The sequence below is a fragment of the Vitis riparia genome, unplaced genomic scaffold (assembly GCF_004353265.1).
Source record: "Vitis riparia cultivar Riparia Gloire de Montpellier isolate 1030 unplaced genomic scaffold, EGFV_Vit.rip_1.0 scaffold615_pilon_pilon, whole genome shotgun sequence".
NCBI lineage: Eukaryota > Viridiplantae > Streptophyta > Magnoliopsida > Vitales > Vitaceae > Vitis > Vitis riparia.
This window is the reverse complement of record NW_023269712.1, coordinates 63893-91450: the sequence shown is the minus strand read 5'-3', so window position 1 is coordinate 91450 and position 27558 is coordinate 63893. Positions and strand designations below refer to the sequence as shown.

The 27558-nt window shown below is 32.7% G+C and overlaps 2 protein-coding genes across 2 annotated transcripts in view; one reads left to right on the top strand and one right to left on the bottom strand.

The window, feature by feature from the left end:
* LOC117910128 (disease resistance protein RPV1-like) overlaps positions 1-19894 on the bottom strand; it is a 64958-nt gene extending 45064 nt beyond the window's left edge. Inside the window, exons 1-18 of the mRNA XM_034824187.1 lie at positions 19074-19894; positions 15773-16859; positions 15320-15637; positions 13623-15218; positions 13408-13457; positions 12802-13224; positions 11756-12043; positions 11613-11655; positions 9719-9817; positions 8663-8900; positions 8281-8314; positions 8078-8179; positions 7088-7482; positions 6841-6953; positions 6601-6747; positions 5514-5600; positions 4124-4214; positions 3840-3978 (exon numbers count right to left, since the gene is read on the bottom strand). Coding sequence (XP_034680078.1) covers positions 11980-12043; positions 12802-13224; positions 13408-13457; positions 13623-15218; positions 15320-15637; positions 15773-16859; positions 19074-19894 — 4359 coding nt within the window. The 3' untranslated portion in view covers positions 3840-3978; positions 4124-4214; positions 5514-5600; ... (7 more) ...; positions 11613-11655; positions 11756-11979. The remainder of the gene's footprint in view (positions 1-3839; positions 3979-4123; positions 4215-5513; positions 5601-6600; positions 6748-6840; positions 6954-7087; positions 7483-8077; positions 8180-8280; positions 8315-8662; positions 8901-9718; positions 9818-11612; positions 11656-11755; positions 12044-12801; positions 13225-13407; positions 13458-13622; positions 15219-15319; positions 15638-15772; positions 16860-19073) is intronic.
* A 1794-nt stretch (positions 19895-21688) lies between these two features.
* On the top strand, positions 21689-23842 carry LOC117910131 (40S ribosomal protein S12-like). Its single transcript, XM_034824189.1, has one exon. The coding sequence runs from the start codon at positions 22274-22276 to the stop codon at positions 22643-22645; it is 372 nt and encodes a 123-aa protein (XP_034680080.1). The 5' UTR covers positions 21689-22273; the 3' UTR covers positions 22646-23842.
* Positions 23843-27558: the final 3716 nt, after the last annotated feature.

Genomic DNA, 27558 nt, shown 5'->3' with positions numbered 1-27558 from the left:
CCAAACTTCTTTTTTTTTTTTTCCCCTCCTTTTCAAGGCCAAAGTGCAGCATACACACTAGCATCCACATTACAATATAAACTTATTTCATATAATTTTATAGTCTATGATTGAAAAATGTTGGGAAAATCTCTTGAGAATAGGTTGGATGAGAACAGAAAAATGGAATGGAGAAAGCCAAATATCACTAGTGTTTCAGGATGGGAGAAAGCCAATTTTACATTCATGATGGGAGAAATGGACAACAAACAGTCTCTAAAAAATTTATGAAAATTTCAGGAAGTGAGGAAGAGAACTAAGAAAAATCACCTAGAGAAACATGTGCTAGCTGGTTATTGGAAGAAAGAAACATATACTAATATCACTAGTGTTTTTCTCCAAAATCTCCCCACAATTTTGGCCTGTGTGACCATTAGTAAATGAAACACAATTTTTGAACACCAAAGAAAATTTTAATTACCCTTTTTAGTGTCAATCTACCCACCTATTTGGTTCTGTACCTAAAGTTTACCATGCATAATATCCTCCATTCAAACCCGCTTTGCACCAATGGTCTTATCATTAGGAATAGCCCCCTGTTTTCCCTTTTGGGTGGGAGTGGCTCAAGTTTGACCTATGAAATGGGGGGAAATTGTGAACAGTAGAGTAAACTGATCAGAATTGGGCTTTGAATTACCACTAACCTTTCTTACCACTGATATCCAATCACTATTCACCATATTAAGCCACTTCATATTGAGGCATGGTGCAAAGCCTGATGACACTAAGTGATTACAACATATATTTTTTTTTTCACACCCAAATGCCCTTATTCTTCTAGAAAAGTATCCTTACCATTTCAGGTGATGTGATTAGGGAGTGGACATTAATAGAAGATCTCACCACTGCAGACATTGTAACATGATAGATATATGCTATTACTAGACATGAAAAATACTCTTTTTGTTCACTGATTTATACTAGAACCTTACACTAACTAAAGCTAGTTGAGGTTGATTATTGGATTAGAGTGAATAAAAGAACATTTTTTTTTTTTTTTGGAAATGATATTAGATATTTTTTATTTATTTTTTACTCTACTTTATTTTCTTCTAATTTAATTGTTTTAAATTCTATACAATTTTTTATTCATGGACATAGACTCAAATAAATCACCCTGCATCCAACCCCAAATACTAAAATCTCCCCACAGTTTTGGTCTCAAGGAAGCATACTGCAATAAAAAATCTCTCCATAAAAAATTTCCCCCAACTGGCATGCAACTTCATCAATCTGAAACTTCATCAATTACCCAAACAACATACAAATCACCTGTAGTTCTACTGGGGACAAGTGATGATGCATGGCATCATTTAATTTCCCTCCATAAAAAAATTTCTCATTCTAAAAATCTGATCATTTTACTGGATACAAATTATATTTGTCTTGTCTTAGAAAGAAGGAATGATGAGAAATCCATCAAAAGAAAACCCAAAGGAAATCAAACCAAAAAAGATATGGGATCCCAACATAATCATAGAATGTGGAGAAATAAAACCAAAAGATGGAGAAAAATACCCTAGCAAAAAGAAAAAAAACCCTAACAATTGAAACCATATGGTGAATCAGAAAAATAAAATAAAATAAAATGACATGTTTTGGTGAATCAGAAAACTACAAGTCATTTGGTTGAAAGAATAATGAGTGGATCAAAAAAATACCAAGCCTCTTCATCCACACTCCGATTATCTCCATTATTGACCACTGAGAAATAAAACCAAAAGCATTTTGGTGACTTTCAGTCAGTGAAAAGAAGGTTGTACTGCTGGATCTCCTCAGGTTTTCCCTTCTAAGTCCGTTTGGAATTCTCAAGTTCCTTTCAAAGTGAAGTCCTTTGTCTGGTTAGTGGCACACAAGAAGGTGAATACTAATGACAAGCTACAAGTGAGAAGACCCTACAAAACCCTTAGTCCTGATATTTGTATTCTGTGCATGAAGTATGGGGAATCGGCAGATCATCTTTTTCTTCATTGTTCCTTTACGATTGGGTTGTGGCACAGGTTATTTCAGTTAGCTAAGATGGATTGGGTCCCCCCGAGGAGCATCTTTGACATGATGTCCATCAAATTTAATGGTTTTGGTACTTCTAAGAGGGGGATAGTTTTGTGGCAAGCTACGAGCATCGCTCTAATTCGGGTTGTGTGGTGGGAAAGAAACGCGAGGATTTTTGAGGATAAAGCAAGGAATTCAGAGTTTCTTTGGGACTCTATTGTTTTCCTTGCTTCTCTTTGGGCTTTCTGTTCCAAGGCGTTTAAGGGGACTCCCCTTAATGTGTTACAACTTGATTGGTTAGCGGAGTGTACTCCATAAGGAATGGTCCTTTATAGAGAGTTCGTTTGTTTTCTGTGTAATTTCCTGTAATTTAGTTTTCTTTGGCGGGAGGATTTCTCATCCTTCTTATTGTACTTCTTTTTTTCTATCAATATATCTCTGTGTCGTTTCCAATAAAAAAAAAAAAAAAAAAAGGTTGTACTGCTCATTATTAGAAGAAGGGAAAGGGAAAGGCATGTTTACCTGCAAAATCTCTTTTCATCTAAGTACTGCTCATTGTTAGAGGAAGGGAATGGGAATGCACATGATGCAAATATTTACATTGTCTTGTCCTCATCCTAGGAATAATGTCATCACTTTGCTCAAGGCTTTTGGAGAGTGTCAATACCTCCAAGAAATAACCAACCTGGTTAAAAATTGCATTTCAAAGCACTTTCTCTTGATCCAAACAGAAAACGAATACAACTATAACATTGAGTTTGAGCTAAATTTCTTTTTGATTTGGTCTTGTTTTGATAGACACCTATTTTAGGAAATAAGGACGACATTGAAGAAACGTCTAACAACAGCTTCGTAAGTGCTTATGTTTGGGTTTATACTATGGTTAAGGTATTGATGCTACAAAATATGGTGGCTTGTAGATGTTATCAAGGGAAATTTTATACTAGTATGGTTAGGTGTTGGGCTAGCAGGCCCAAGGAATAATGCATGTTCAAATCCTAGCCCATGATCATAAGAATTTATATATTGGACTTTCAATGGTTTGTTTTTTCTGTAAACCTGCTTGTTTTATCTAACAAGGAATTCTCAATTATACCAGACACTTAACAGTGATATTCTCGTTGATCCACATGACCAAAAAGGCATAGCAAGTGTCCTTCTAAAGCTCCTTATTGACAATAACAAATGGCCTTAGTGGCATAAAAATGAGCTAAAGAACACCAGTTTTCGTGGCTAGAACATACACCTTAAAATGTGATTTACAGGAAATAATAGAAAAGTTAAGAAGTTGGCAATTAAACTTAAAAGTATTTGATATATTGGTTTGTAATAGTGGGTGCGAAATTTACTAGCCATGGAGGGATTTTGTGGCTGATTTGGACTATGAAGCCCATGTAGAGTATCGATGGCCTAGTGAGGATGTTGGATCAATGGTGATAAGGCTCCAGAAGAAAGTGGGGCTGATGATGACATTATCTAGTTTGCAATGTGTGTGGTTCTAGGTACTACTTTTAAAGTTTGTAATGTTAGATCAATGCTTCTCATATATGATACTTTTCATAGTGATGAATCACAAAATTTACCACATCTAATATATTTTACTCAGTTATCAGAGTTAAGAACCAAATAATGATAGAAAGGTAACTCTCTTGTATATACTACTTCAATCAACATATGTATAACATTAGATAATGGCACAATCGAACCTAACATGGTCTTCACAAAAACACTATGCAGGTTACTCAAATTGTCTCTCAAGTTGTTTGTTGAGCATCTATCATAGTGTTGACCATCATGAAAAAATTCACCTGTTCAATGTCTTCATATGCTCACAAAATGCATTCCAAAGCTTGCTTTTTTTCCCAGCCTTTGAAGAAGGTTAAGATCATGGAACTGTTTGACACTTTTTTTTATGCACAAAGCTCCAATTCTACCTTGTGTTTAGCACTACAAGAACATTCAAACATTGATCAATGGGACATATTGATCCATAGGGAAATACAAATTAACATTAAGTGTGCACCATTGTCATTTTTAATATGAACACATTAAAATTGGAGAAATCAATGAATTTAAACTAGATATAGCTTACTATTTCAATTTTCATTGATTCATGGTAATGATTTTTCAATCATTACAAAGCACAATGCTTATCAATCTTCAAGAGCTAGTTGTGCAGTTCCCTACAGATACAAAACCCAGTTCAAATTACAAGGAAAGCATAAATTAATAATGGTTCTATAAAAGAATATACTAAATGGGTTAGTATACCTATCAATCTTCAAAGCACTAAAATTCAAATTCTAAAATTGTAGTTAACCAAAATCTAAACATTGGAACAGTCTAAACAATATAATATTCAAAGTCATTTTGTATTAACCTTTTAATTTTAGCGGAAGAAAAAGATCCATAGGAAATTTTGAATTGAATTTGACATTAAAATAATGAGAGATCCAATTGGCTTATCACTTTTAAAATATTATGTTGGTTAGTCTTTTATAAAGGGTGAAATATTACTCTTCGACCGCACTCTTTTAACTTAATCATTTAAAGACAACATAAGACAATATGTGCAAGAGAATCCACACAAGTGAAATATAATAAGGAAATGTTCAATAAACAATATTTTACTTCTCTTGGCTTTTAACATCTTGGCTAGTTATAGAGTCCATTACACAAATGATCAATTCTCATTTTTCATTAAAAAGAAAGAAAGTCGAATAAGAAGATACCAAGGCACTATCACTAGCATCTAAGCTAAGTTTGTTAGTATGATGATCCAATCTCTACTTAAACTAGCAAGGAGACCCCTATTTTAACATTATAAATAATGAACATAGAAAAATCAAAATTTTTTAAGCAAACCTCTTATTCTTGTGAGGTTCCATCTATAGTCTATGCAACCTCATTATAGTAAATGATATTGTATTAAATATAATACCGGTCCACTTCCATCATTTTATTTGCATTTGAATCATCCATTCTCAATGAGTTTAGCAGATAAATCAAGTCTTTTTTTATTGAATTTGCTTCAATCTATATGCTAACACATCTAAGTTAGCAATTTTATCAACTTAATACATTTTTTTCTATCAAACTAACATTATCCACATGATACCCTTTATTTACAATCTAATTCTACTATCAAGACACTGTGTGACATTATATATAGACACTTGTACTCTCACATTGATATTTCCTTTACAATGTTGCCAAACTCTATGTTGATATTGAGGATGTGCATCACTAATAGGCCATTAAAGTATGTTTTGTCTATCAGTAAGTCAAGAACAATATATTCTAACAATTCTTTCCAATTCAAGAAGAAAAAAAAAAAGGAAAGAAAAAAAGCTTACTATTTTCCAAAATCAAAATTGCATAATACATAAAATTGATAAAGATGGCCAAATAATTCAAAAGTCTACCATCACTATTTTGCAAATCAAATTTACAGCCTTAATCTACAGATAAAGGTAGAGAACCTGATATGAAATCATGTTTAAGTGTGTGAATTGCAGTAATGTGCATCTGTTCTTTGACTCAGACTTTCACTGCTTCATCCTCAACACCTATGCCATTCAAACAAAAATAAATAAAAATAAATAAATTCACAAAAATATTTGAATCGCTCACCAAATGAATTATTTTAGAGAGATAGAAGCTAAACAAAGAGAAATGTGCCATTAATTTGAGATTGCAAATACTTTTCCGTCTTCCACACTTCTCAATTTCCTTGAGAAATTTTGAAGAAAACAAGAAACATGTGGCTCAAATTCTTCTTCAAATCCAGGACTTGAAGGAAAATTCTAGAGAGAGAAATGAGAGAGTCGGTATGAATATGAATGAGAAAGATAAAACTGAAATTTAGACCACATAATTATCAGTTCACTAAAATTAACACGATTAGCCAATCCAAATTTTCATTACACTGTTTTGCTCAATGAAGAAAGAAATATAAATCACCCTTGTATATTGGAATATAAATGTGTCCTTATTCTACATATAGGTTTTCATTTGATTTTTTTTTTTTTTTTTGGATTATCAAATAACAAAGAAGAATGTTTAAAAAAAAAATTAAAATTCTATGAACTCCTTGCACGATAATAATACTCACTTAGCATTCAAAATATAGAAGAATTTGTTGCATTCCAAACAAAATCAAACATAAACATTTTCAAATTAACTTTGATGGATAATGCCATCAAACATAAACCTACTACAGCAGTTGACATTAGCTCAAGAAGGTCAACGTCTTCACAAGAATGAGTTTCGAGCAACGATTTGAGGGTTTCAACAGTAGTTTTTGAGTTTCAAATATGGGGATCAATAGAGCATGGTTTAATCATCCTTTTGATTGCAGATGCTAATTCCTTCAAAGCTTTTTTGGATTTCGTACTCATCTTTGTGCAAGCCTCTTGAATTTTGTTTTGGATCTGTGGGGGCCTATGAGAATATCATAGCAGAATGAAGTTTGTTGAGAAAACAGCTTATGCTATGGTTTTTTGTTAGCCAAGTTAAATCAAGTAATCTGAAGGCAATGAATTTTAGTTTGTGAGTTGAGTTTACTACCGGGATATGAGAGTGAGGGTAGCTACTGCTAAGAGCTTCAATACGATAGGCGCATTGGCCAGCTAGGGATCCAATCTTTTGGTATTGTTTCTAAGGACGACGAAACCTGAAACGACCATGACCAGGCTCCCATTTTGCAAAATTCGTCTGCAAGTTGAGAAATTTAAACAAGTTGTAACTTGATGTAGTCTATGAATTTAGATAATTTTGACAGTGAAATAGACCAATCAGTCAACTCACCAAGGAATCTTCAGTGATTTTTGAAGTCAAAATACTTTTGTATCCTTGAAGAATTGTTTTGCTATCCTTGGATTCTCCATCTCCTGAGACTCTAAAATATTTCCCTGAAAATCCTGCAAACTCACTTACTTGTAAGTTATCAAAATTACATTAAAAAAATGTAAAAGGTATGGTTCTCTTTGGGTTTATCTTGAGCAATCTACAGATTCATTTGGGGTGTAATGCCACCTTTCTATTTTAGGCATACCTTCTAAGAAGTTCCCAAGCTTTTCAACATTGCCAGCAACCAGATTGTAAAGATCGTCACCAGCCCACATTGGGTAGATGCCTATGGATACAAACACGGCTGTGGCACTACCAATGAGGATGGTTGAGGATAGCCCATTACAGATACCAAACTGAATGTCAATATAAACATCAACAAACCATAATCGTATTGCGCCTTCATTTTAGGGAAAAATTGTATAAATGACACTGCTGCAGCTGCATCACAAGTCGACAACTCTATCAATCAGTTAATCTTCAGGCTATTTCAAGACACTCTGGTAGCCATGGTTCTATAAGCAACCACATCTCCTTTCAGCAAAAACTCCAGCATGTCCCTGCCAAAACCTCCATCAACCTTAGCTTTTAGATATTGGCCTGAAAAAGAAAATATCACCAACAGATACTCTAATTAGTAGCACAAGTTGAGCAAGACCACATGCTCAAACTCCATTTGGTATCTGGTAAAAGTAAGGAAAGGAAAAGACTAGTCAAAATAAAGAAACATGATGCCATTTAGATTCAAAGAAAACATAAAACCCAATTGCCTCTTAAAACATTCTATAAACACATAATTGAATTGGTCTTTATTTTATCTTATTCAGTCAATTGCCACTTGGGGTATCTTCAACCACCTGAATCTTTGCATATTTGTGTTTTTAGGATTATTTCTTGCAATTTTTGCAAAACAAGTAAAAAAAAAAAAAAAAAAAAAAAAACTCCACTTTTCAATTCAGTCAAAACCAAAAATTCAACTCAATATGTAGAGTGGTACAAGCATATGAGTCTAAAATCTGAATGACATTCTCTGAATACTTTTTAGGTGGCAACCCCTGAACCATCCTTGTATAGTTTAGTAGTATTCACAGGAGGATACTGCTTTGGTTGCCTAGAAATGCATAACAAATCAATGCAAATTTTGGAATCATATCCGATTAAGTATTAAACCCGAGTGGGTGGGGGGAATAATCACCTCATAGAGCTCATCTGATAGAATCCCTACTTGATGAGTGTATGCAATTCTTGAATTGAAGTCACTAAAGTGATCTGTTATTGGGTTTCCAATGGTGTATCCCTGAGTCCAATTAAAAGAAGATCAAATGGATTCAAATGTAATGTACAAAAGTTAAAACCATAAGGTGCAAGTCACTGGAATCATATAATTAGATTACATACTTAAATATTCATTTTTCTTTCCCTGTATCATTACCTGCAACCAAAAAATAAGGAGAAATGAAATTTCAATTGGACGATTAGGCACGTTATTAGACATATATATATAGTCTTTTTGGAATCCTAAAGGAAAAATGAAAGCATGGGCTCAGATGGAGCCTAATCCTGAACCATCATGACTTGCTTTTCATCTCCATTTACATGAATTATTAGCTCCTCCAAGAGTTGAATTGATTAGTCAATCTTAAAACTCTGTCTGGGTGTTCAAAGCAAAAAGAAAACTGAACTTAAGAAATGCAAAATCTTAGGTTAAATAGTGTTTTTATATAACTAATGAAAATATTCTTCTTTTCTCAGCCATATAGAGAAGTCATGATAAACATACCATTGGATATATATTTCCTGAACCACCATGGGGATGATTATGCCTGACTACGAGTCATCACTGTGTCACAACACAAAAATTTATGAACTGTTGAATGACCATTTAACAGGGTTGGGCCTCCTGTAATTGATACAGAGGATCTTGGATGTTCCATTGATACCAAAGCCAATTCATTTCCAGTTGAATCCATGCCAAATTCTGCAGGCCAATATCCATCAAGTTGTACCTCCAAAAAAATCTGCACAAGGAGGATGCATAAATAGGCTGACGACAGACAAATCAAAACAAAGAACTAAACAAAATATTTGATTATCTTTTTGAAACTTCAAGGAGAACTACCCAGCCAGAAGAACAAAGTATACTAACTTACGTTGCTGCCACAATGTATTTATCTACAAAAAAAATAAAGAAAGGACATGTCTTTTCTTATAGAAACTAGGACTCTGTTCTATTCTACAAGATGCAAAGAAGAGGAGCTTTGTATACAAACATGACCTACTAAAATCCACACCCCATAAAGCAAGATCTGACCAGATTTGATCCAAAATTTCCAACAATAACAGCACAAGCAAATTTTTTATTAATCCCTATCAATTTAAAATCTAATTACAAACGTTTTTACAAATAAACTTCATAAACATAAAAATAAGTAAACATTAAAAACATCCTTAAATTTTGTCTCTATTTTGGTAATACTATTTTAATAATCATATCTTGTTGAACCTATTTTATAAGAGATGTCATGTAGACAAGTTTTATAACTTGTTAAAATAGATCCAAACTGGCAAATGTTAAAAACTGGTCATCAAAACCTATTTTAATACATGATGTTAGATCATCATGTAGACTAGTCATACTCATTGCAGAACAGAGCCTTGTAGTGAATAGCTTTTAGAAGCACTAATCTCATCTTTATATATATCTTGAACAACAAAAGCAATTACATAACGTGACATTTTTCAAATGCTACTGCAGAAGAATCAAAGTGGAATAACTTCACTTCTATCTGGTGTCCAAAATGTAGAACTATGAGAAGTTAAAGATTGAAAGACTTACAGATCAATCAATGACTTGAGACTAATAAGAACTAGTAGTCCTTTGTATATATGTCCAAGTGAAAGATCTGTTGTATATATGTCCAGAAGGGATCTCAAGCTGTTGAAGAAAACTGAAACATGATTAGTGATGAAAGCATCCATAGTCTGAAAACTAAAAGGCTTGGAATATGAAACTGAGATGCATCAACCTTATAAAATTTGCCAAACTTTTTCTTTTGCCCCCTTTTCAAGGCCAAAGTGTAGCATACACACTAGCATCGACATTACAATATAAACGTATTTCATATAATTTTATATTCTAAGATTGAAAAATGTTGGGAAAATCTCTTGAGAATAGGTTGGATGAGAACAGAAAAATGGAATGAAGAAAGCCAAATATCACTAGTGTTTCAAGATAGGAGAAAGCCAATTTTACATTCATGATGGGAGAAATGGACAACAAACAGTCCCTAAAAAAGTTATGAAAATTTCAGGAAGGAAGAGGGCTAAGAAAAATCACCCAGAGAAACGTGTGCTAGCTGGTTATTGGAAGGGAGAAACTTATACTAATATCACTGGTGTTTTTCTCCAAAATCTCCCCACAATTTTGGCCTGTGTGACCATTGGTAAATGAAACACAATTTTTGAACACCAAAGAAAATTTCAATTACCCTTTTTAGTGTCTATTTAGTATTTACCCACCTATTTGGTTTTGTACCTAAAGATTACGATGTATAATATTCAAACCCACTTCGCCCCAATGGTCTTACCATCAGGAAGAGCCCCCTGTTTTCCCTTTTGGGTGAGAGTGGCTCAAGTCTAACCTATGAAATGGGGGAAAATTGTGAACAATAGAGAGTAAACTGATCAGAATTGGGCTTTGAATTACCACTGACCTTTCCTACCAATGATATCCAATCATCACTCACCAAATTAAGCCACTTCATATTGAGGCATGGAGCAAAGCCTGATGTCACTAAGTGATTACAACATTTTTTTTTTTTCACACCCAAATGTCCATGTTCTTCCAGAAAAATATCCTTACCATTTTAGGTGATGTGATTAGGGAGTGGACATTAATAAAAGATCTCACCACTGCAGATCTTGTAACATGATAGAGATATGCTATTACTAGACATGAAAAATACTCTTTTTGTTCACTGATTTATACTGGAACCTTACACCAACTAAAGCTAGTTGATGTTGATTATGGGATTTGAGTGAATAAAAGAACATTTTATTCTTTTTTGTAAATGATATTAGATATTTTTTTTTTAAAACTACTTTATTTTCTTCTAATTTAATTGTTTTAAATTCTATACAATTTTTTATTCATGGACATAGACTCAAATAAATCACCCCGCATCTAACCCCAAATACTGAAATCTCCCCATAGTTTTGGTCTCAAGGAAGCATACTGCAATAAAAAATCTCTCCATCAAAAATTCCCCCCAACTGGCATGCAACTCAAGTAGCCCAAGGCAATCTGAAACTTCACCAATTACCCAAACAACATACAAATCACCTGTAGTTCTACTAGGGACAAATGATGATGCATGGCATCATTTAATTTCTCTCCATAAAAAATTTCTCATTCTGAAGATCTAATAAACATTATCTTACCAGGTACGAATTATATTTGTCTTGTCTTAGAAAGAAGGAATGATGAGAAATCCATCAAAAGAAAACCCAGAGGAAATCAAACCAAAAAAGATATGGGATCCCAACATAATCATAGAATGTGGAGAAATAAAACCAAAAGATGGAGAAGAATACCCTAGAAAAAAAAACCCTAAAAATTGAAACCATATGGTGAATCAGAAAAATAAAGTAAAATAAAATGACATGTTTTGGTGAATCAGAAAACTAAAAGTCATTTGGTTGAAAGAATAATGAGTGAATAAAAAAAATACCAAGACTCTTCATCCACACTCCAATAATCTTCATTATTGACCACTGAGAAATAAAACCAAAAAAGTTTTGGTGACTTTCAGTCAGTGAAAAGAAGGTTGTACTGCTCATTGTTAGAAGAAAGGAAAGGGAAAGGCACGTTTACCTGCAAAATTTCTTTTCGTCTGAATACTTCTCATTGTTAGAGGAAGGGAATGGGAATGGCATCAACACCGTGAATGGGTTTTGCAGTGGGGGTGAGCGGGAGCCACTGGTCTATATATAGTGATGTTATTGTAGCGGTGAAGGCCCGCCACTGGTGCATATATGTCAGCAGCTACACGGTAGCAACCACTTTTCTTCCATGGCAAATGTGGCTCAAATTCTTCTTCAAATCCAGGACTTGAAGGAAAATTCTAGATTGAGAAATGACAGAATCCGTCTCAGGAGAGTCCTTGAATCAATGTGGAGAGTAAACAAAGTTAAAAACTTAAATAATTAAGATATTTAAAAATAATCGGGGAACTTTTTTTCAAATAAAATCATGAAAATCTTAAAAACTTAAATAATTTATCTAATTATTGAAAAATGGATGCACATCAATTTAAATTTTAATGAGAGATGTAAAACTTTGACAATCGATTAAATTCTATAAGTTTGGGCTCAAAGAGTCCTTGAAAAAGTTTTTTTAAAAAAATAACATTTTGCAATGATTCATAAAAATTATTAAATGATTTATAACAATGGAAAAAAATTATAATAAAATATATTTTTATTTTTAGGTTGTCTTGTTTATTCGAAATTTTATTTTATTTTTATTTCTAAAAAATAAAATCTAAATGGGGTTGCACCCATAATTTATTATGCACATGCCTTAATCACAAAATACATGATAGTTAATTCATTAAAATTTTTATAAAAGAGTTTCACAAAAAAAGTTATTCACAAAAAATTTTAGAACTAAAAATTAAGTGTAGGGCATTTGACTTATTAGCTAAATAGGATATATATTTTTATTTTTTAAAATATAGATATTAAAATATATAGTGCTACACAAGCCACATATATGATAATGATGTGCTCTAAATCATGAAGTAATGAGGAAGAAAAAGGAAGATGACTTCCTAATAAATTTTCATGATAGCTTAAATGAGCAAACTGAAGACGTATAGAGATGATTAAATGTAAATTAAGAAAGTTTTGTTGATGTACCTGCTGGTTGGTGTTTGAGTTTGAAGCTTGAGATGGGTGTTGGGTTCTCTCAATCTTTTATGGTGTGGTTCCTCTGCTTGGTTATGTTCTGCGCCATCACGACTTCTCTTGATAGATTTTGTTGTTGATCTGTTGTCACCAAAATTCTCAATATTCAACAACATAGGCTTATGGTTGTCTTCATCATCTTGGGTGCCAAGAAAATCTATCGACGAGATATGGTTCTGTTGACCGTCTTGAGAGTATATAAGATGAACCCCACAACTTTTGATTTCGCCGCCCCAACTACACTCATAAAATGAAGCCTGAAGAAAATCTAATTTACTTTCTTTTAGGGATAGTGTACTATCCCTAAAAGAAATCTTAGGATAGTACACTAGCAACACTTGATCTGATTCACTATCATTAATCTCGAGGTAGTCCCTACAGAAAATTGATTCTCCAACGTAAGCATACTCTCTTTCATCAAATTCCAAACATAAATTCATTTTTTTTGATTGATGATGAAGACAGAAAAATCCAAATCCTAGGAAGTGGTCATCTTCATACCAATTCATAGGAAGCTCTATTCTTATTTGGCTTCCCATTTCCTGATGATGTACCCACCTTGGAATTCCATTACCTCCTAGATTAATACTTCTCCATTTCAAAGTAGGCTGCACAATTAAAAGTAACATTTCCAGAGGTGGGTCAGCTTAACAAACAAAGTAAATTAGAACTATTAATTGCAGAGAAAATAGGAAATTAAAATAAATATCAATTAATTCACAAGTACTTGTAATTAAAAGAGAGAAAAAAAAAAGTTTAAACAAAAATTGTACCTCAACTGTCTTGAACCATTTGAGGAGAAAAGACCAAAGAAGAGTAGATGGATTTGATAGAGTTCCAAAGATCGGGCAATCATGTGCATTTATTTCTCTTAGACTTGATGGAACCTCTAGAATTTCTTCAAGCATCTTGCAATGACTGATATTAAGGCGTCTTAGATTACATAGTTGAGTAATAGCAGCAGGTATGTGACACATATTGTTTTGACTTAGATCTAATTCTTCCAGCGAGGATAGGCACCATAAATCACTTGGGGCTACTCCATCCATCATATTCTGAGTTTCTAATAAACCAAGATTTATTAAATTTTCGTCCATGATTTCCGGAAAAGTCTCCAAGTTTGAACAACCAGAGAGAATAAGTTCTTTAAGGTATTTCAACCTACAAATGCTGCTCGGAAGACTCCTCAAGTTTTCACACTTCACTAACAGCAAATAAGCAAGATGTTTTAGAAACTCAATTGATGATGGAAGCTCTTTTATATACGTTCCACTTAAATTAAGCCACCTTAAGCATTCCATATCCTCCATGATTTCCGGAAAAGTCTCCAAGTTTGAACAACCAAAGAGATCAAGTTCTTCAAGGTATTGTAACCTACAAATGCTGCTCGGAAGACTCCTCAAGTTTTCACACTTCACTAACTGCAAAGAAACGAGATGTTTTAGAAACTCAATTGATGACGGAAGCTCTTTTATACACGTTCCACTTAAATCAAGCAACTCTAAGCATTCCATAACCTCCATGATTTCCGGAAAAGTCTCCAAGTTTGAACAATAAAAGAGATTAAGTTTTTCAAGGTATTTCAACCTACAAATGCTGCTCGGAAGACTCCTCAAGTTTTCACACTTCACTAACCGCAAAGAAACGAGATGTTTTAGAAACTCAATTGATGACGGAAGCTCTTTTATACACGTTCCACTTAAATCAAGCAACTTTAAGCATTCCATATCCTCCATGATTTCCGGAAAAGTCTCCAAGTTTGAACAACCAGAGAGATTAAGTTCTTTAAGGTATTTCAACCTACAAATGCTGCTCGGAAGACTCCTCAAGTTTTTACAACTCTCTAAGTGCAAATTAGCGAGATGTTTTAGAAACTCAATTGATGATGGAAGCTCTTTTATACACGTTCCACTTAAATCAAGCGACTTTAAGCATTCCATATCCTCCATGATTTCCGGAAAAGTCTCCAAGTTTGAACAACCAGAGAGATTAAGTTTTTTAAGGTATTTCAACCTACAAATGCTGCTCGGAAGACTCCTCAAGTTTTTGCATTTACAAATAGATAGCAACTGAAGTGAGGTGAGATGACAGATTAAGGAGGGTAATTCTTCAATAGCAGTACCATCTATATAAAGACTTTTAAGAGAGACCAAGTTTTGAATTGTACTTGGCAAGCTCCTAATCTTTTGGCACCCTCTCAAATTCAACAAAGTAAGCTTCTTCAAGAAACCAATAGATGAGTCAACATTATCCAAACTTCTACAACCTTCAACATCTAGTTGCTCCAGATTTGACATATTTAAGAAGTGTGGGATTTCATTCAGCTGCTGAGATTTTGATAAATTCAAGATCTTCAACTCTTTAAGATACTGCAACAAAAGAAATTAATTATTTTATTTTAGCAAATAAATTCTCATGAACTTCAAAATTAATCTAAGGGAAGACATAATATAACTAAGTTTAATACTACCTTTTTCCCTTGCCAAAGGTGTTCTATATTGCTATGCTGCAAGTTGAGTTCAATGAGGTTCTCTCCATCAAAATTTGAAGGCAAGGATTTCAAAGAGTATCCTTTCCAATGAAGATATCTTAAATAATATGAAGGAAATTGAAAGTCTTCAGGAAGGAGGAGCTTTTGACACCGTTTTCCCATATAATCAAGAAAACCCCAACTCCAGTAAATTTTTAATAATCTAAGTCTCTCCATCCTTTTGAAAGCTTCAGTAGTAAATGAGATCTCTCTTGATGTACGCATGTCTAGAAATATCGCTTCAACTGCTTTCGTTCCCTAAAAATTAAAAGTACATGAAGATAAATAAAGCATGAAACATATAAAACCTTTGAAAAACTTTAAAGATATATAATTCCTTAAACAAAAATAATGACACTATATATAAAGTAAGTTAATGCATTTGATCCATACCATTTCTTTTTTCAATACAAGGGAAATATCCTTGGGGTCCCACAATCTGCTCCGTTCCCCAGGCTCTTTAGGATGTTCATGTCGAACAATTTCTCTACCCATTTCTTCTACCAAATCATGCATCCTTATGGTATTACCAAAAAGAGTTATGAGGCACTTGTCACTAAGAACTCTTATTACAATCCTTCCATGCTCTACTAGTCTTGTTACATCATTTTCATTCCATCCCTTGAAGAAGCACGCAATGTCAAGGAATGTTTCTTGCTCTTTCTTGTCCAATCCATCAAAGCTTATCTTAAGTACATTTTGGACTTCAATGTTGGGATTTTCCTTTAGTTTTTGTAACGCACTTTCCCAATCAGACCCACTTTTATTAAAAAGAAAAGAACCCAAAACTTCAAGAGCTAATGGTAGGCCTTTCACATAATTTACTACACGATTTGAGAGGTCTACATAGTCACTTTTAGGAATGTTTTGTTTAAAAGCATGTTGACAGAAAAGTTGAATAGACTCCTTGTAATTTAGTGCCTCAACTTCATATGATGCATCGACTTCATGCACATTTAAACACTGTTGATCTCTAGAGGTTATGATGATTCTACTTCCAGGACCAAACCAACCATGTTCTCCAGCTAAGAATTTTAATTGCTTCAAATTGTCTACATCATCAAGAATAAGAAGAACCTTTTTAGAGTGAAACCTGTTTCTTATCACATTAATCCCTTCATGAACACTACTTATTTTTTTATTTTTTCCCTTCACGACACCATTAAGAAGTTCTTTCTGTAATTGAAGTAGACTTGAGAAGTCCTTGGATCTTTCTCTAACATTTTCAAGAAAAATTCTACTCTCAAATTGATGTGAGATATTATTATATACAGCTTTGGCAATTGTGGTCTTACCAATTCCACCAAGCCCATAAATCCCAATCATGCGAACCTCATTTGACTCAAGTTTTATCAATGATTTCAATTCTTCCAAATGAAAATTCATTCCAACTATGTTCTTGCTAACATGTAGTAAGAGCTTGGAGTTCAATTCTTTGAGGATGACATCAATAATTTTCTTGATAAGTCTTGTCTCATATCTGTCAATTACAAAGTATATATGCTAAGTTAAAATAAGTTGTAAAAATAAAAAAATGTGAAGTAAATTAGCAATACTTAGATTCTCCACTATGATTGAACTAGTGGCTAATCAAATGTGAACCCCTACCCCCCACCAAAAAAAAAAGGAAAAAAAATCACCCAATTTACTAATTTAAGTACTTTTTCAGTTAGTGAAGTATAATGCTAATTGAAAAAAAAAAAAAGGCCAAAAGGGGAAACAAAACTTTCCCTACTTGAGGAGGAGGAAGGGGTGTAATTTTCTTTCTATACTATTTTCTATGTTATTCAAATATAAGGAAATCATTTTTTTTTTTTCTCTTAGCCATAGTAAAAAGTTAGGCTTCTCGGGTTTTTATGAAAATTTGTTAATAATTTCATTCATTATGACAGATTTGTTTTTTAAAAAAAAAGGAAAAAAAAATTAGTATGATATCTAACAAATGGGTAGCTAGAAAACCAATATATTAATTCCATGCTAATACAATAGGAATATGAAAGTATTATGCTTATCGGAAGAAGGAGATCAACAGGAGAAACTAATTGTGACTTTCGTTTGGAGCAATAGATAATTTTTAAGATCATAAAATAAAATTAAGATCACAAAGAAGAGGGGGAAAAAAGCATTATCAATGTGAGGAAATGCTGAGTTGAATAGAATTTTCAATTAATTCATGGGCTTAACATGCATGGAATAACACTTCAAATTTTTTGTGGAAGTTGTTACGATGGTTCTAATGATTTTTGTTTTTCAACTATTTGTCTCCATTTATATAAGAGAAGAAAGAGAGTAGCAATTCAAAAGTAAATATTCCTTGGAGAAAAAATGGAATAAGGTATAATGAGATGAAATATTTGAAAAAATTATGATTAATTTTTCACCTTTTTAGTTGGAAAAGATTAAAATATATTTCATTTTATAGAAAAAGATTAATTACTATTATTTTTTATAAAGACTAAAATAACTTTATTTGAATTTTCATAATTTTCAAAGAAATAATTAATGTAATATAATGTATGTCATTTCAATTTCAAAAATTATAAAAAAGAAAAAATAATATAATATTTTCTCATTTCATTTGTAATAAAAAAAAGATATAATAATATTATTTTAAATTTATATATATATTTTTAAATTATTTATATGTTCTTTATAAAGTTAATAAAGTTATAAAAGACTGAAATTTTTTTTTTCATTGGTAATTTTTCTATTTTTTTTATTATTAAAGTTGGTTTGGGCATATTAATACTTTAATATTTTTTCAATTCTACTTTATTTTTGTATTTTATTATTAACAAAATAAAATTTTTAGCATAACTATTTTTTACTTTACTTTTATTCTTATTCAACTATTTTATTATTATAATAAGTGTCAATCTAATATTAAATACTTAATCCTTAAGTGATCTATTCCCAATAAAAATTAAATCCTATTAGCTTTCAAAGAAAATTAAAAAAGAAAAACAATTCATCCATGTCATCACCAAAAACAACGATTATCAAAATTATCAAAATAAAAAACAACATTATCATCAAATAAAGTTAAGATTCATTGGAAACCAAATAAAAAATAGCAGTTTTAATATCTAATTATCAATTAAATTCAAAAAATAAAATATATTTTAATCTTTTTAGATTGAAAAAAAAAAAAAAAGAAGTTATATTTACCTCGCCCCAATATTTTCTTTTTCTAATACTATATTTTGTTACAAGAAAGTATTATGATTTCTTGTATTTGATTTACTAAAAAAATTCCAAAAAAAACTAACATAATTAAAATTAGTTAAAAACATATACAATTTCATATTATTTCATATTAATTTAAATAGAAAAAACAATTGAGATGAGTTTCTGGAAGCATATCAAATTTATTTGTTGTCTTGAAATCCATTTTTATTTTCTTCAATTTTTTATTTTTTATTTTTCCCTTGATTTTCCCTTACATTTTTAAAGAATCAAATAAATGTTTTAAAAAAAAATTCAATGTAACTTTTTTGAAAAGTAGTTTGGATAAAAAAAAATTCAGAATTTCTTTTTTTTTTGTTTTGGGTAAAGTTGGATGTACTATATGTGAAAGTTATAATTCATAAGGTTTAATTAAATTTTATAACAACTTGGCCTAAGTAGATAAAGGTCAACCCAGATTGAAAGAGAAAATGTTGCAATGAAAAAGATGAGAGGAAATTATAGTTACTGATATTTTTGTAGATCATATCCAGCAAGATTGCCAACTTTTGCCAAGGCACTTCTCCACTTTTGAATCTTCTCCCTTTTCTCCTCATCTGCTTCCTTTTCGTGTTCAACAAATGCCTTTTCATAACTCCCGCTTTGCTTCCGCACATGGGCTGGATCCACATGATAGAAAATTGGTAGAATCAGTCGCCCCTCGGTTGCCCCACACTCACTGATCTTCACGAGTTCATCTAGACACCACCTAGAGGCACCATAGTTTTCCGAAAAAATGATAACAAAAATCTTTGATTCTTCAATAGCTTTCAGCAGGTCAGATGCAATGACTCCTCCTCTCGCCAGTTCTTCATCATCTCTAAAGGTGCGAATTCCACTGGAAATCAAAGCCTCATAAAGATGATCTGTGAAACCATGGCGGGTGTCTTCTCCTCTGAAACTCAAGAAGACTTCATAAGTGAATTGATGGGTTGATTTAGAAGAAGAAGAAGGAGAATAAGAGATGATCTGGGTGTTTGTGGAAGTCATGGTTGTTTTCTTCTCCTCTTTCTGTGTCACAACTAGAAGAGATTTCGAAGCTTGATTTCTCTTCAGGCTAGGAGACAGGGGTAGCTTAGCATTTAAGCTATTTCTTGAGAAAAGTTCGGGGAGGTGAATAGGGAAGAAGTTAGGAGGAAGGTGGGCTGAAATTTCAGGGAAGAAATGGTAGCATTGAGAGTCAACAGATAAAAGATCTGATCTCTGGATGCTTTGGTCCGGGTAGGTGAGAATTTCAGACCTTTCACATGGGAAAGACTTCATCAATATCCATCTTCTCATAACTCTCATCTCCCACAATTTATGATTATTTGGTTACTTTTATTTATTTATTTATCTATTTGAGGCTATATCCTGTAGGAAAATGCTTTAAAAAAGAGAAAAAAATTCTCATATTTAATCTACCAATAAAATATAATCAAAATTAATAATAAAAAAAATTAAAATTTTAAATTATTTAATCTTTATGAATATAAAGAAAAATACATATAAGTGAAATGAGCTTGAATGAGGGTGAAAAAATAATTTTTTATCTACAAATTAATTTTCCATTTTTACTTTTTTTTTCTATGTTCTTTTTTTAATTTTTTCTATCAAAAACCAAAAGTTTCAACAACCAAACATATATACTTTTTTCTTTAACATATAATAACCATGATGCTGATAGTGTGTTGAAAACAATCTCATTTACTTAATTGGATATATTCCAAAACTTCAATCAATATTGCATTCAAGCAATGAAGTATATTTTAATTATCAAATTACTTGAATTTAGGAGATTAATCTAAAAAATAAAGGTAAAAAATAAAAAAAAGTAAATAAATAAAATATTAAATTCGGCACAACTTTTTTATGTACCAAACATGGAAATAGAAGAAATATAGGAATGAAAAAAAATATCCATTATCATATATGTGTCAATTTTATTTTCTTATATTTTTTATTTATTCCTTTCATTAATTTTGAATTTTTCCAGTGAGGTTATGAGATTAATATTTAATCTTATTTGTTTAATTAATGACAATTTGTCAAACAGGAGTGATTAAAATTTAATAAGGATATCATGCTATATGTCATAATTTATTCAAATACGTGTATGAAAGCATACATTTTTCTTTTAGATTTTTAATTTTTAAATAAAATTTAAAAGTATAGCCCAAGTGGGGAGACCCACAATTCCAAACTAAGTGCATGTGCATAGGATCAAACCCAACAGTCCAGCCCACATCCTTTGACTTTGGATAACAAGACAATTTAACATCCTAATCAAAACTCGTGCAGCGTGGGTTGCAAACCGCGTGAAACAAGGGCAACCACGCGTTTTGCAAACCGCATGAAACTAGGGCACCGTTTGTCATGGAGCATGCCGATGCAAGGATAAACCTAAAATTCATAAAATATGGACAAAAAAAACCCGATTTTTCGACAATATTAAAGTAAGTTAATTTTTCATGAAGTATAATAAAATTAAATAATTTTGATAAGGTAAGACTATACTTGTTTTAGGTTAAGATTAAATAGAAATAATTTATTAGAAACTATTTTTGAATAATATTAACTATTTTTTTAATTTGCTTATCTTTGTTTTTGTATTTTTATTTTTGACACAAACTTACCATTTATTTATTTATTTAATTAGAATTAATTTGTTTGTATATTTTTTTCATAATAATTGATTTTTATAATATTAATTAATAGACATGTTTTGACATTCATAAATATATTTGTTTATTTATCCATCTAAAAATAAAATAATATCATGTTGTAGACCCCTCCTTCCAAGACCAAGGTGTTATTTTTTAATTACGCTGCCACCACCCTAGAGAAGGGAGCTTTTCTTTCTTTGGTAGGATGGGGGGCCCCTTTTCTGAAAAGAGAACAGCTTCATAGACACGGCAAGAGACGTGGGCGGCCATGGTGGTTGAGAAGCCATGCTCGCTGACGGGTGAATAGGAGAGCCGGTAATGGCTTGCTGAGGAAGACACGAACAGAGGAATAAAAAAAAAAAAAAAAAAGCTAGATATCTGGGGCGGGAGAAGAACAGAGGGGAGGAACAGAGGAGAAGAACAGAGGAGGGAAGTGGCGACTTGCTGAGAACCAAAACGACTTTGGATCGAGAGGATCGCTCAGGTTTAGCTATTTTTACACCTTAAGTTCTCCATTATTTCAGTCATTCGATGTTTCTTCCTAACACTTGGATGCTTATGTTGGTTGTCTAACGTGTTGAACCCATTTCTCAGTTTCCGTTCGCTTAGACTCTGTTTTCTCCGGTATGTGTTGCGTTAAGATTCTGCTACTTGTTTGTGTGTTAAAATCTGTTAAGAACCTCCCACCGGTTCTTGGCTCTCAGTGATTTTCATGGAAGAGAGCTAGATTTAGTCGCCTTATTTCTTCTTTTATATGCTCTGTTTTCCTCCATTGTGACTTTCGCTTCTGATGTGTTCAGCGTAAGTATCATGTTTGGGGTTTAGTTGCTTGCATTGGGGCATCTTTGAAAAAGATCAGTTGCAAGGCTTCCGGGATTCATGCGCTTTACTGCCCATTCCTTGAGTTAGAGTTCCCCTAGTCAGGGAAGTGCCATGACTATCACTCCGCTGAAGTTTTTATGGCATCTTGTTTGAGAGCTTAGTTTAATGTTTGAACTGAGACTCTAATGTATTGGTTGATATCATGTTTGGGAGATATTCGGGCGGGCTTGCATACCAGGATCATCTAGGGAGGACGCTTCTCATCTGTGAACTTACACTGAGAAAAATGTCTGGAGATGAAGCTGTTGGAGATGAGGCTGCTAGTGCCCCTCTAGGTGAGACCTTGGACCTCATGACAGCTTTGCAGCTTGTCCTGAGGAAATCATTGGCTCATGGTGGACTTGTACGAGGCCACCATGAAGGTGCTAAGGTGATTGAGAGGCATGCTGCCCAGCTCTGTGTACTGGCAGATGACTGCAACCAGCCTGACCATTTTAAACTTGTCACAGCGCTTCGTGCTGACCATAATGTCAGCCTTAAATCAGTGCCTAGTGCTAAAACTCTTGGTGAATAGGCTGACCTGCTTTACGTGTTGTTTCCTTACCCATTCTATCATTTCATTATTCCCCATTCACATCCATCCCTTCATACCCCAAACTTCCAAATACCCACGCTGCCACCTTTTCTCTCTCTATCCCCCACTGCCACATACCCATTTTTCCTCTTACGCCCACTTCCATACCCATCATCGTTATCTTCGTATCCATCAGACCCTCCACTGTCTTCAGCATTATATCCTAACTTCAGGCACTTTCCGACATAGAAAAGGACACCCACCTGAAACCTGCAATAAATCTCAATGAAGTTGGCGTTTTCAATATGCTCCGTCTCGTACCGAATTCAAGACCTCAACCAAACCCTCCCGTTCTGCTGATTATCTGACGTCTTCAATGTCGATGATGTCGCCATCAAGAAGCAACACCGACATGTTGACGTTCGGGACAGGACCTCCACTTCATCTTTCACTTCGCGTGATCTACATGTATCCTCTTCTTCCGCCGCCCTAGTTAATGCTATTCCGGTGGTTATTGTCGTCATCTCCAACGTACTTCATGCCTAACTCATCTCCGGCACTGTGGTCTCTATCTCTAACCCGAAGTGATCCGTGACGATGAAGAGGATAAGCCCCTTGAACCCAGCAAATGTTTCTGCTGTGGCAACGGTGCACAGTCGGCATCTTGGAGTGGTGCTCCAAGCAGCTTCCGAGCTCACGGTGGCTGCTAACTACCCCGCAACCCATTCACAACCATCATTGCCGACGCCCATGCCGGTGACGCCGCGAGGAGGAGCACGAGATGGAGGGAGTTCATTCTCCCGGAAGCACTTTTTTTTTTATGGCGAGGATCGGGATTCGAGACCCCAACGGCGCCCATGGACTGCCGTTTGTTGTTGTCCGGGATGACGTGGACGCGCCCTCAACTTAGAAAGCTACGGAGTGGAAGTATGAAGACAGGGCTGCTAAGGAAAGTGCATGCATGCATACGCTGCCTTTATCCTTTATTTTTATTTATTTATTTATTTTTTTGCTTCCTATTTACGTACTTAGTTTATTCTTCTTGCCTGTTATTTTTTTTTGGGGGGTTGCCAGGAAGCCTAAGGTCCATGGACATCACCTGAAGGGCTTTCTCCTCCTTGGGCCTACCTTTGAGTGCATCTCACTTAGTATGGACATCTTGATATACAAGCCCATTGGACACTTGTTTTCCTTTTCCTTTTGTTGTTCTTGTTTTTTTGTCTTGATTCCCGCTATTTAAATGCGCCCCTAAAACCTGATTATACCTGATTATTCAACTAGCTATAACAGTGTCAATTCTTAAATAATTCCCAATTCCAACTTTCACGTTATTATTGTCATCTCATTTGTTTCTTTATCTATTTCTCTTCATTTTTATTTCACTTTATTTTATATTATCTTTTATTTTTCTTAACAAAAATCCTATTCTTAAATAATTCTTTAAATTTTCAATATCAAAACTTCCACTATTCAATTTCATTCGTTTAAATATTACGCTTGTTAATTATTATTATTATCTCTCATGTATCTTTTTATCCTCTTTTAAAAATCTCAAACCTTAAAGCCCAATTCCTCAATGATCTAATGTCTTAATTTAATTTTTCAATCTCAAAATTTCCACTATTCAATTTCATTCGCTTAAAATATTATGTTTGTTAATTATTATTATTATTTCCCATATATCTATTCATCATCTTTTAAAAATCTCATTTATTAAAGTTAAAATTCTAATTCTTCAAAAATCCCATATCCTAATCTAATCTTTCAATAGTTCGTTTAAATCTTATGTTCATCAATGAGAATTATTATCCTATACATTCATCTATTTATCTATACCAATCCTTCAAAAATCTCATGCTTTAATTCAATTCTTCAAATACTTGTTTAAATCTTATTTTCATAAATCAAATCATCATCCCGTATTATTAGTTGTTCGAATTCAATCCATTAAGAAAATCCCATATCCTAATCTAATCTTTCAATAGTTCGTTTAAATCTTATGTTCATCAATGAGAATTATTATCCTATACATTCATCTATTTATCTATACCAATCCTTCAAAAATCTCATGCTTCAATTCAATTCTTCAAATACTTGTTTAAATCTTATTTTCATAAATTAAATCATCATCCCGTATTATTAGTTGTTCGAATTCTAATCCATTAAGAAAATCCCATATCCTAATCTAATCTTTCAATAGTTCGTTTAAATCTTATGTTCATCAATGGGAATTATTATCCTATACATTCATCTATTTATCTATAACAATCCTTCAAAAATCTCATGCTTTAATTCAATTCTTCAAATACTTGTTTAAATCTTATTTTCATAAATCGAATCATCATCCCGTATTATTAGTTGTTCGAATTCTAATCCATTAAGAAAATCCCATGCCGTAATTTAATTCTTCAAATACTCGTTTAAATCTTATGTTCATCAATGAGAATTATTATCCTATATATTCATCTATTTATCTATACCAATCCTTCAGAAATCTCATGCTTTAATTTAATTCTTCGAATGCTTGTTTAAATCTTATTTTCGTAAATCGAATCATCATCCCGTATTATTAGTTGTTCGAAGTCTAATCCGTTAAGAAAATCCCATGTCGTAATTTAATTCTTCAAATACTTGTTTAAATCTTATATTCATCAATTGGAATTATCATCCTATACATTCATTTATTTATCTAGCCTAATCCTTCAAAAATCCCATGTTTTTAATTTAATTCTTCAAATACTTGTTTAAATTATATTTTCATAAATCGAATTATTATCCCATGTTTATTTAGTATTTAAAATCTAATCCTTCAAAAATCCCCTGTCTTAATTTAGTTTCTCAGTAATTCGTTTAAATCTTATTTTCGTCAATTAGGATTATTATCTCATATTCGTCTATTTATTTAAAACCTAATTCTTCAAAAATCTCTTATCTTAACTCAATTTTTCAATCCTAAAAATTCTACAGTTCATCTAAATTTTATCCTCATCAATTAGAATCATTATTCCATTCAAAGTCCAATCTTCTGAAAACCCCATGCCTTAGTTAAAACTTCAATCCCAAAAATTCTACTATCCATTTTTATTCGCCTAAATATTATTCTCGTTAATTAGTATTATAATCTCATACCCACCTATTTATTCAAAGTCATATCCTTTAAAAATCCAACGCCCCAATTCAAATTCTCAATTAGAAAAATTCCACTATTCTCTTTTTTATTTTGTTAATTAGTATCATCATTCCGTGTTTATTTATTTATTTATTTCAATCATTAAAATTCAATTCTTCGAAATCGGGTTTCCAAATTTAACCTTGAGACTAAAAAATTCCACCATTCACTTTTATTCATTCAAATATCATCTTTGTTATCATTGTTATAAATTTCAGGTTTACTTATTTCTTTCTTCTAAAAATTCCAATAATTAAAGTCCAATTATTCAAAGATCCGACTTCCAAACTTAATTTTCAAAATCTCACTATTCACTTTCATCCGTTCAAATGTCATTTTTCGTCAAAATCCGATTTTCCAATTTAATTTTTAATCTCATAGACCCCACTATTCACTATTCATCCATCCAAATATCGTTTTGATTAATTAATAACTTTATTCCATATTTACCCATTTATTTCTCTTAAAAATCTCAATCATTAAAGTCTAATTCTTCAAAATTCCGATTATAAATTTAGCTATCTAAAATTCCAAGTGTCCTATCTCCGAACCTAATTTTCAGTTCCTAATGTTCCGATTACCGTATTTACCCAGTTGCTCATTTGTTACCATCATTATTTTTTATTACCATTTTATTTGTTCATTTCTAAAAAGTCCGCCTTCAAATGATTTTCGAGATTTCCAATTTTCATAAATCAACTTTCATAATTTCTACTTCTCAAATAACTTACGATTCTGATATCTTTCAAAATTCAACTCTCATAATCCCAATTTTCGTAACTTAATCTTTTTTTTTTTAAGATCCCGAACCCTCAAATCATTTTCAAAATTCCAACCTCTTTCAAATTCAATTTCTAAAATTCACATTCTCACATTCAACCTCTAAGAGTCTGATCTTCAAATAAACTCTAAAACTCCAATTTTCTAGTGATCTTCGAGATTCCATTTTTTTTCAATTAAATTTCAAAAGTCTAATTTTCTCTCAAATAGTTTTAATTTCGCTCTGGTTTTCAAACGATCTTCCGCTCCTCTTGATTTTAATAAGCGTGAACAAATTTTTCATAATTCCAAAATAAGGGAATCTGTGACATTAAGTCATGCTAAATAAACGGACTTTGGTGGGGGCCCAACATGGGTGACTTCGTGATTGATTGATTGATCGCTTGCTTTGATTATCATACGTGATTGATTTATCCTACTTTCTGACATACATGCGATTATTCCTAATTGTGCACTAACCCTCTCTATTGATAGCGCATGGCGGCTCGTTGCCCAGGTATGTACCCATTTTCCTTCTAATCATTGCCTATGCACGTCTCGACTCTTATGTGTGCATGATCGTTCAGGATATTCATTGATTTACTCGTAAATTGCCACGTCGGCTTCATTTTATTAGTAGAGACCTGACTTTAGGGACTTAGAGGGGTGCTACGGTCTCCACCGTACCTTCCCAATAAGTAACCTGACCCTCGAATCTAGACTTGGTTTTTCACAGACCCGTTTTTTTTTTTCCTTAAGGAGTCACACTTAGGGTTTTCTTTCTTATTTGGTTTTTCCCTTTAAAAAATAAAACAAAAATAAGTGGTGACTCCAAGTCATTTTTTTTATAAATAAAATCATTTTCAAATAAAATTGAGCTCATCATCGAGTGGAAGATGCATGAGCTGAAATACGGGGTCCACTATTAGTCTTATATTTTTGGGAAGAGTCCTATTGGGATTGTGTTAGTGGAGTCCCATTCTTT

Coding starts and splice junctions, on each gene's coding strand:
- LOC117910131 (XM_034824189.1), top strand. CDS start 22,274: ATGTTTGGGAGATATTCGGGCGGGCTTGCATACCAGGATCATCTAGGG.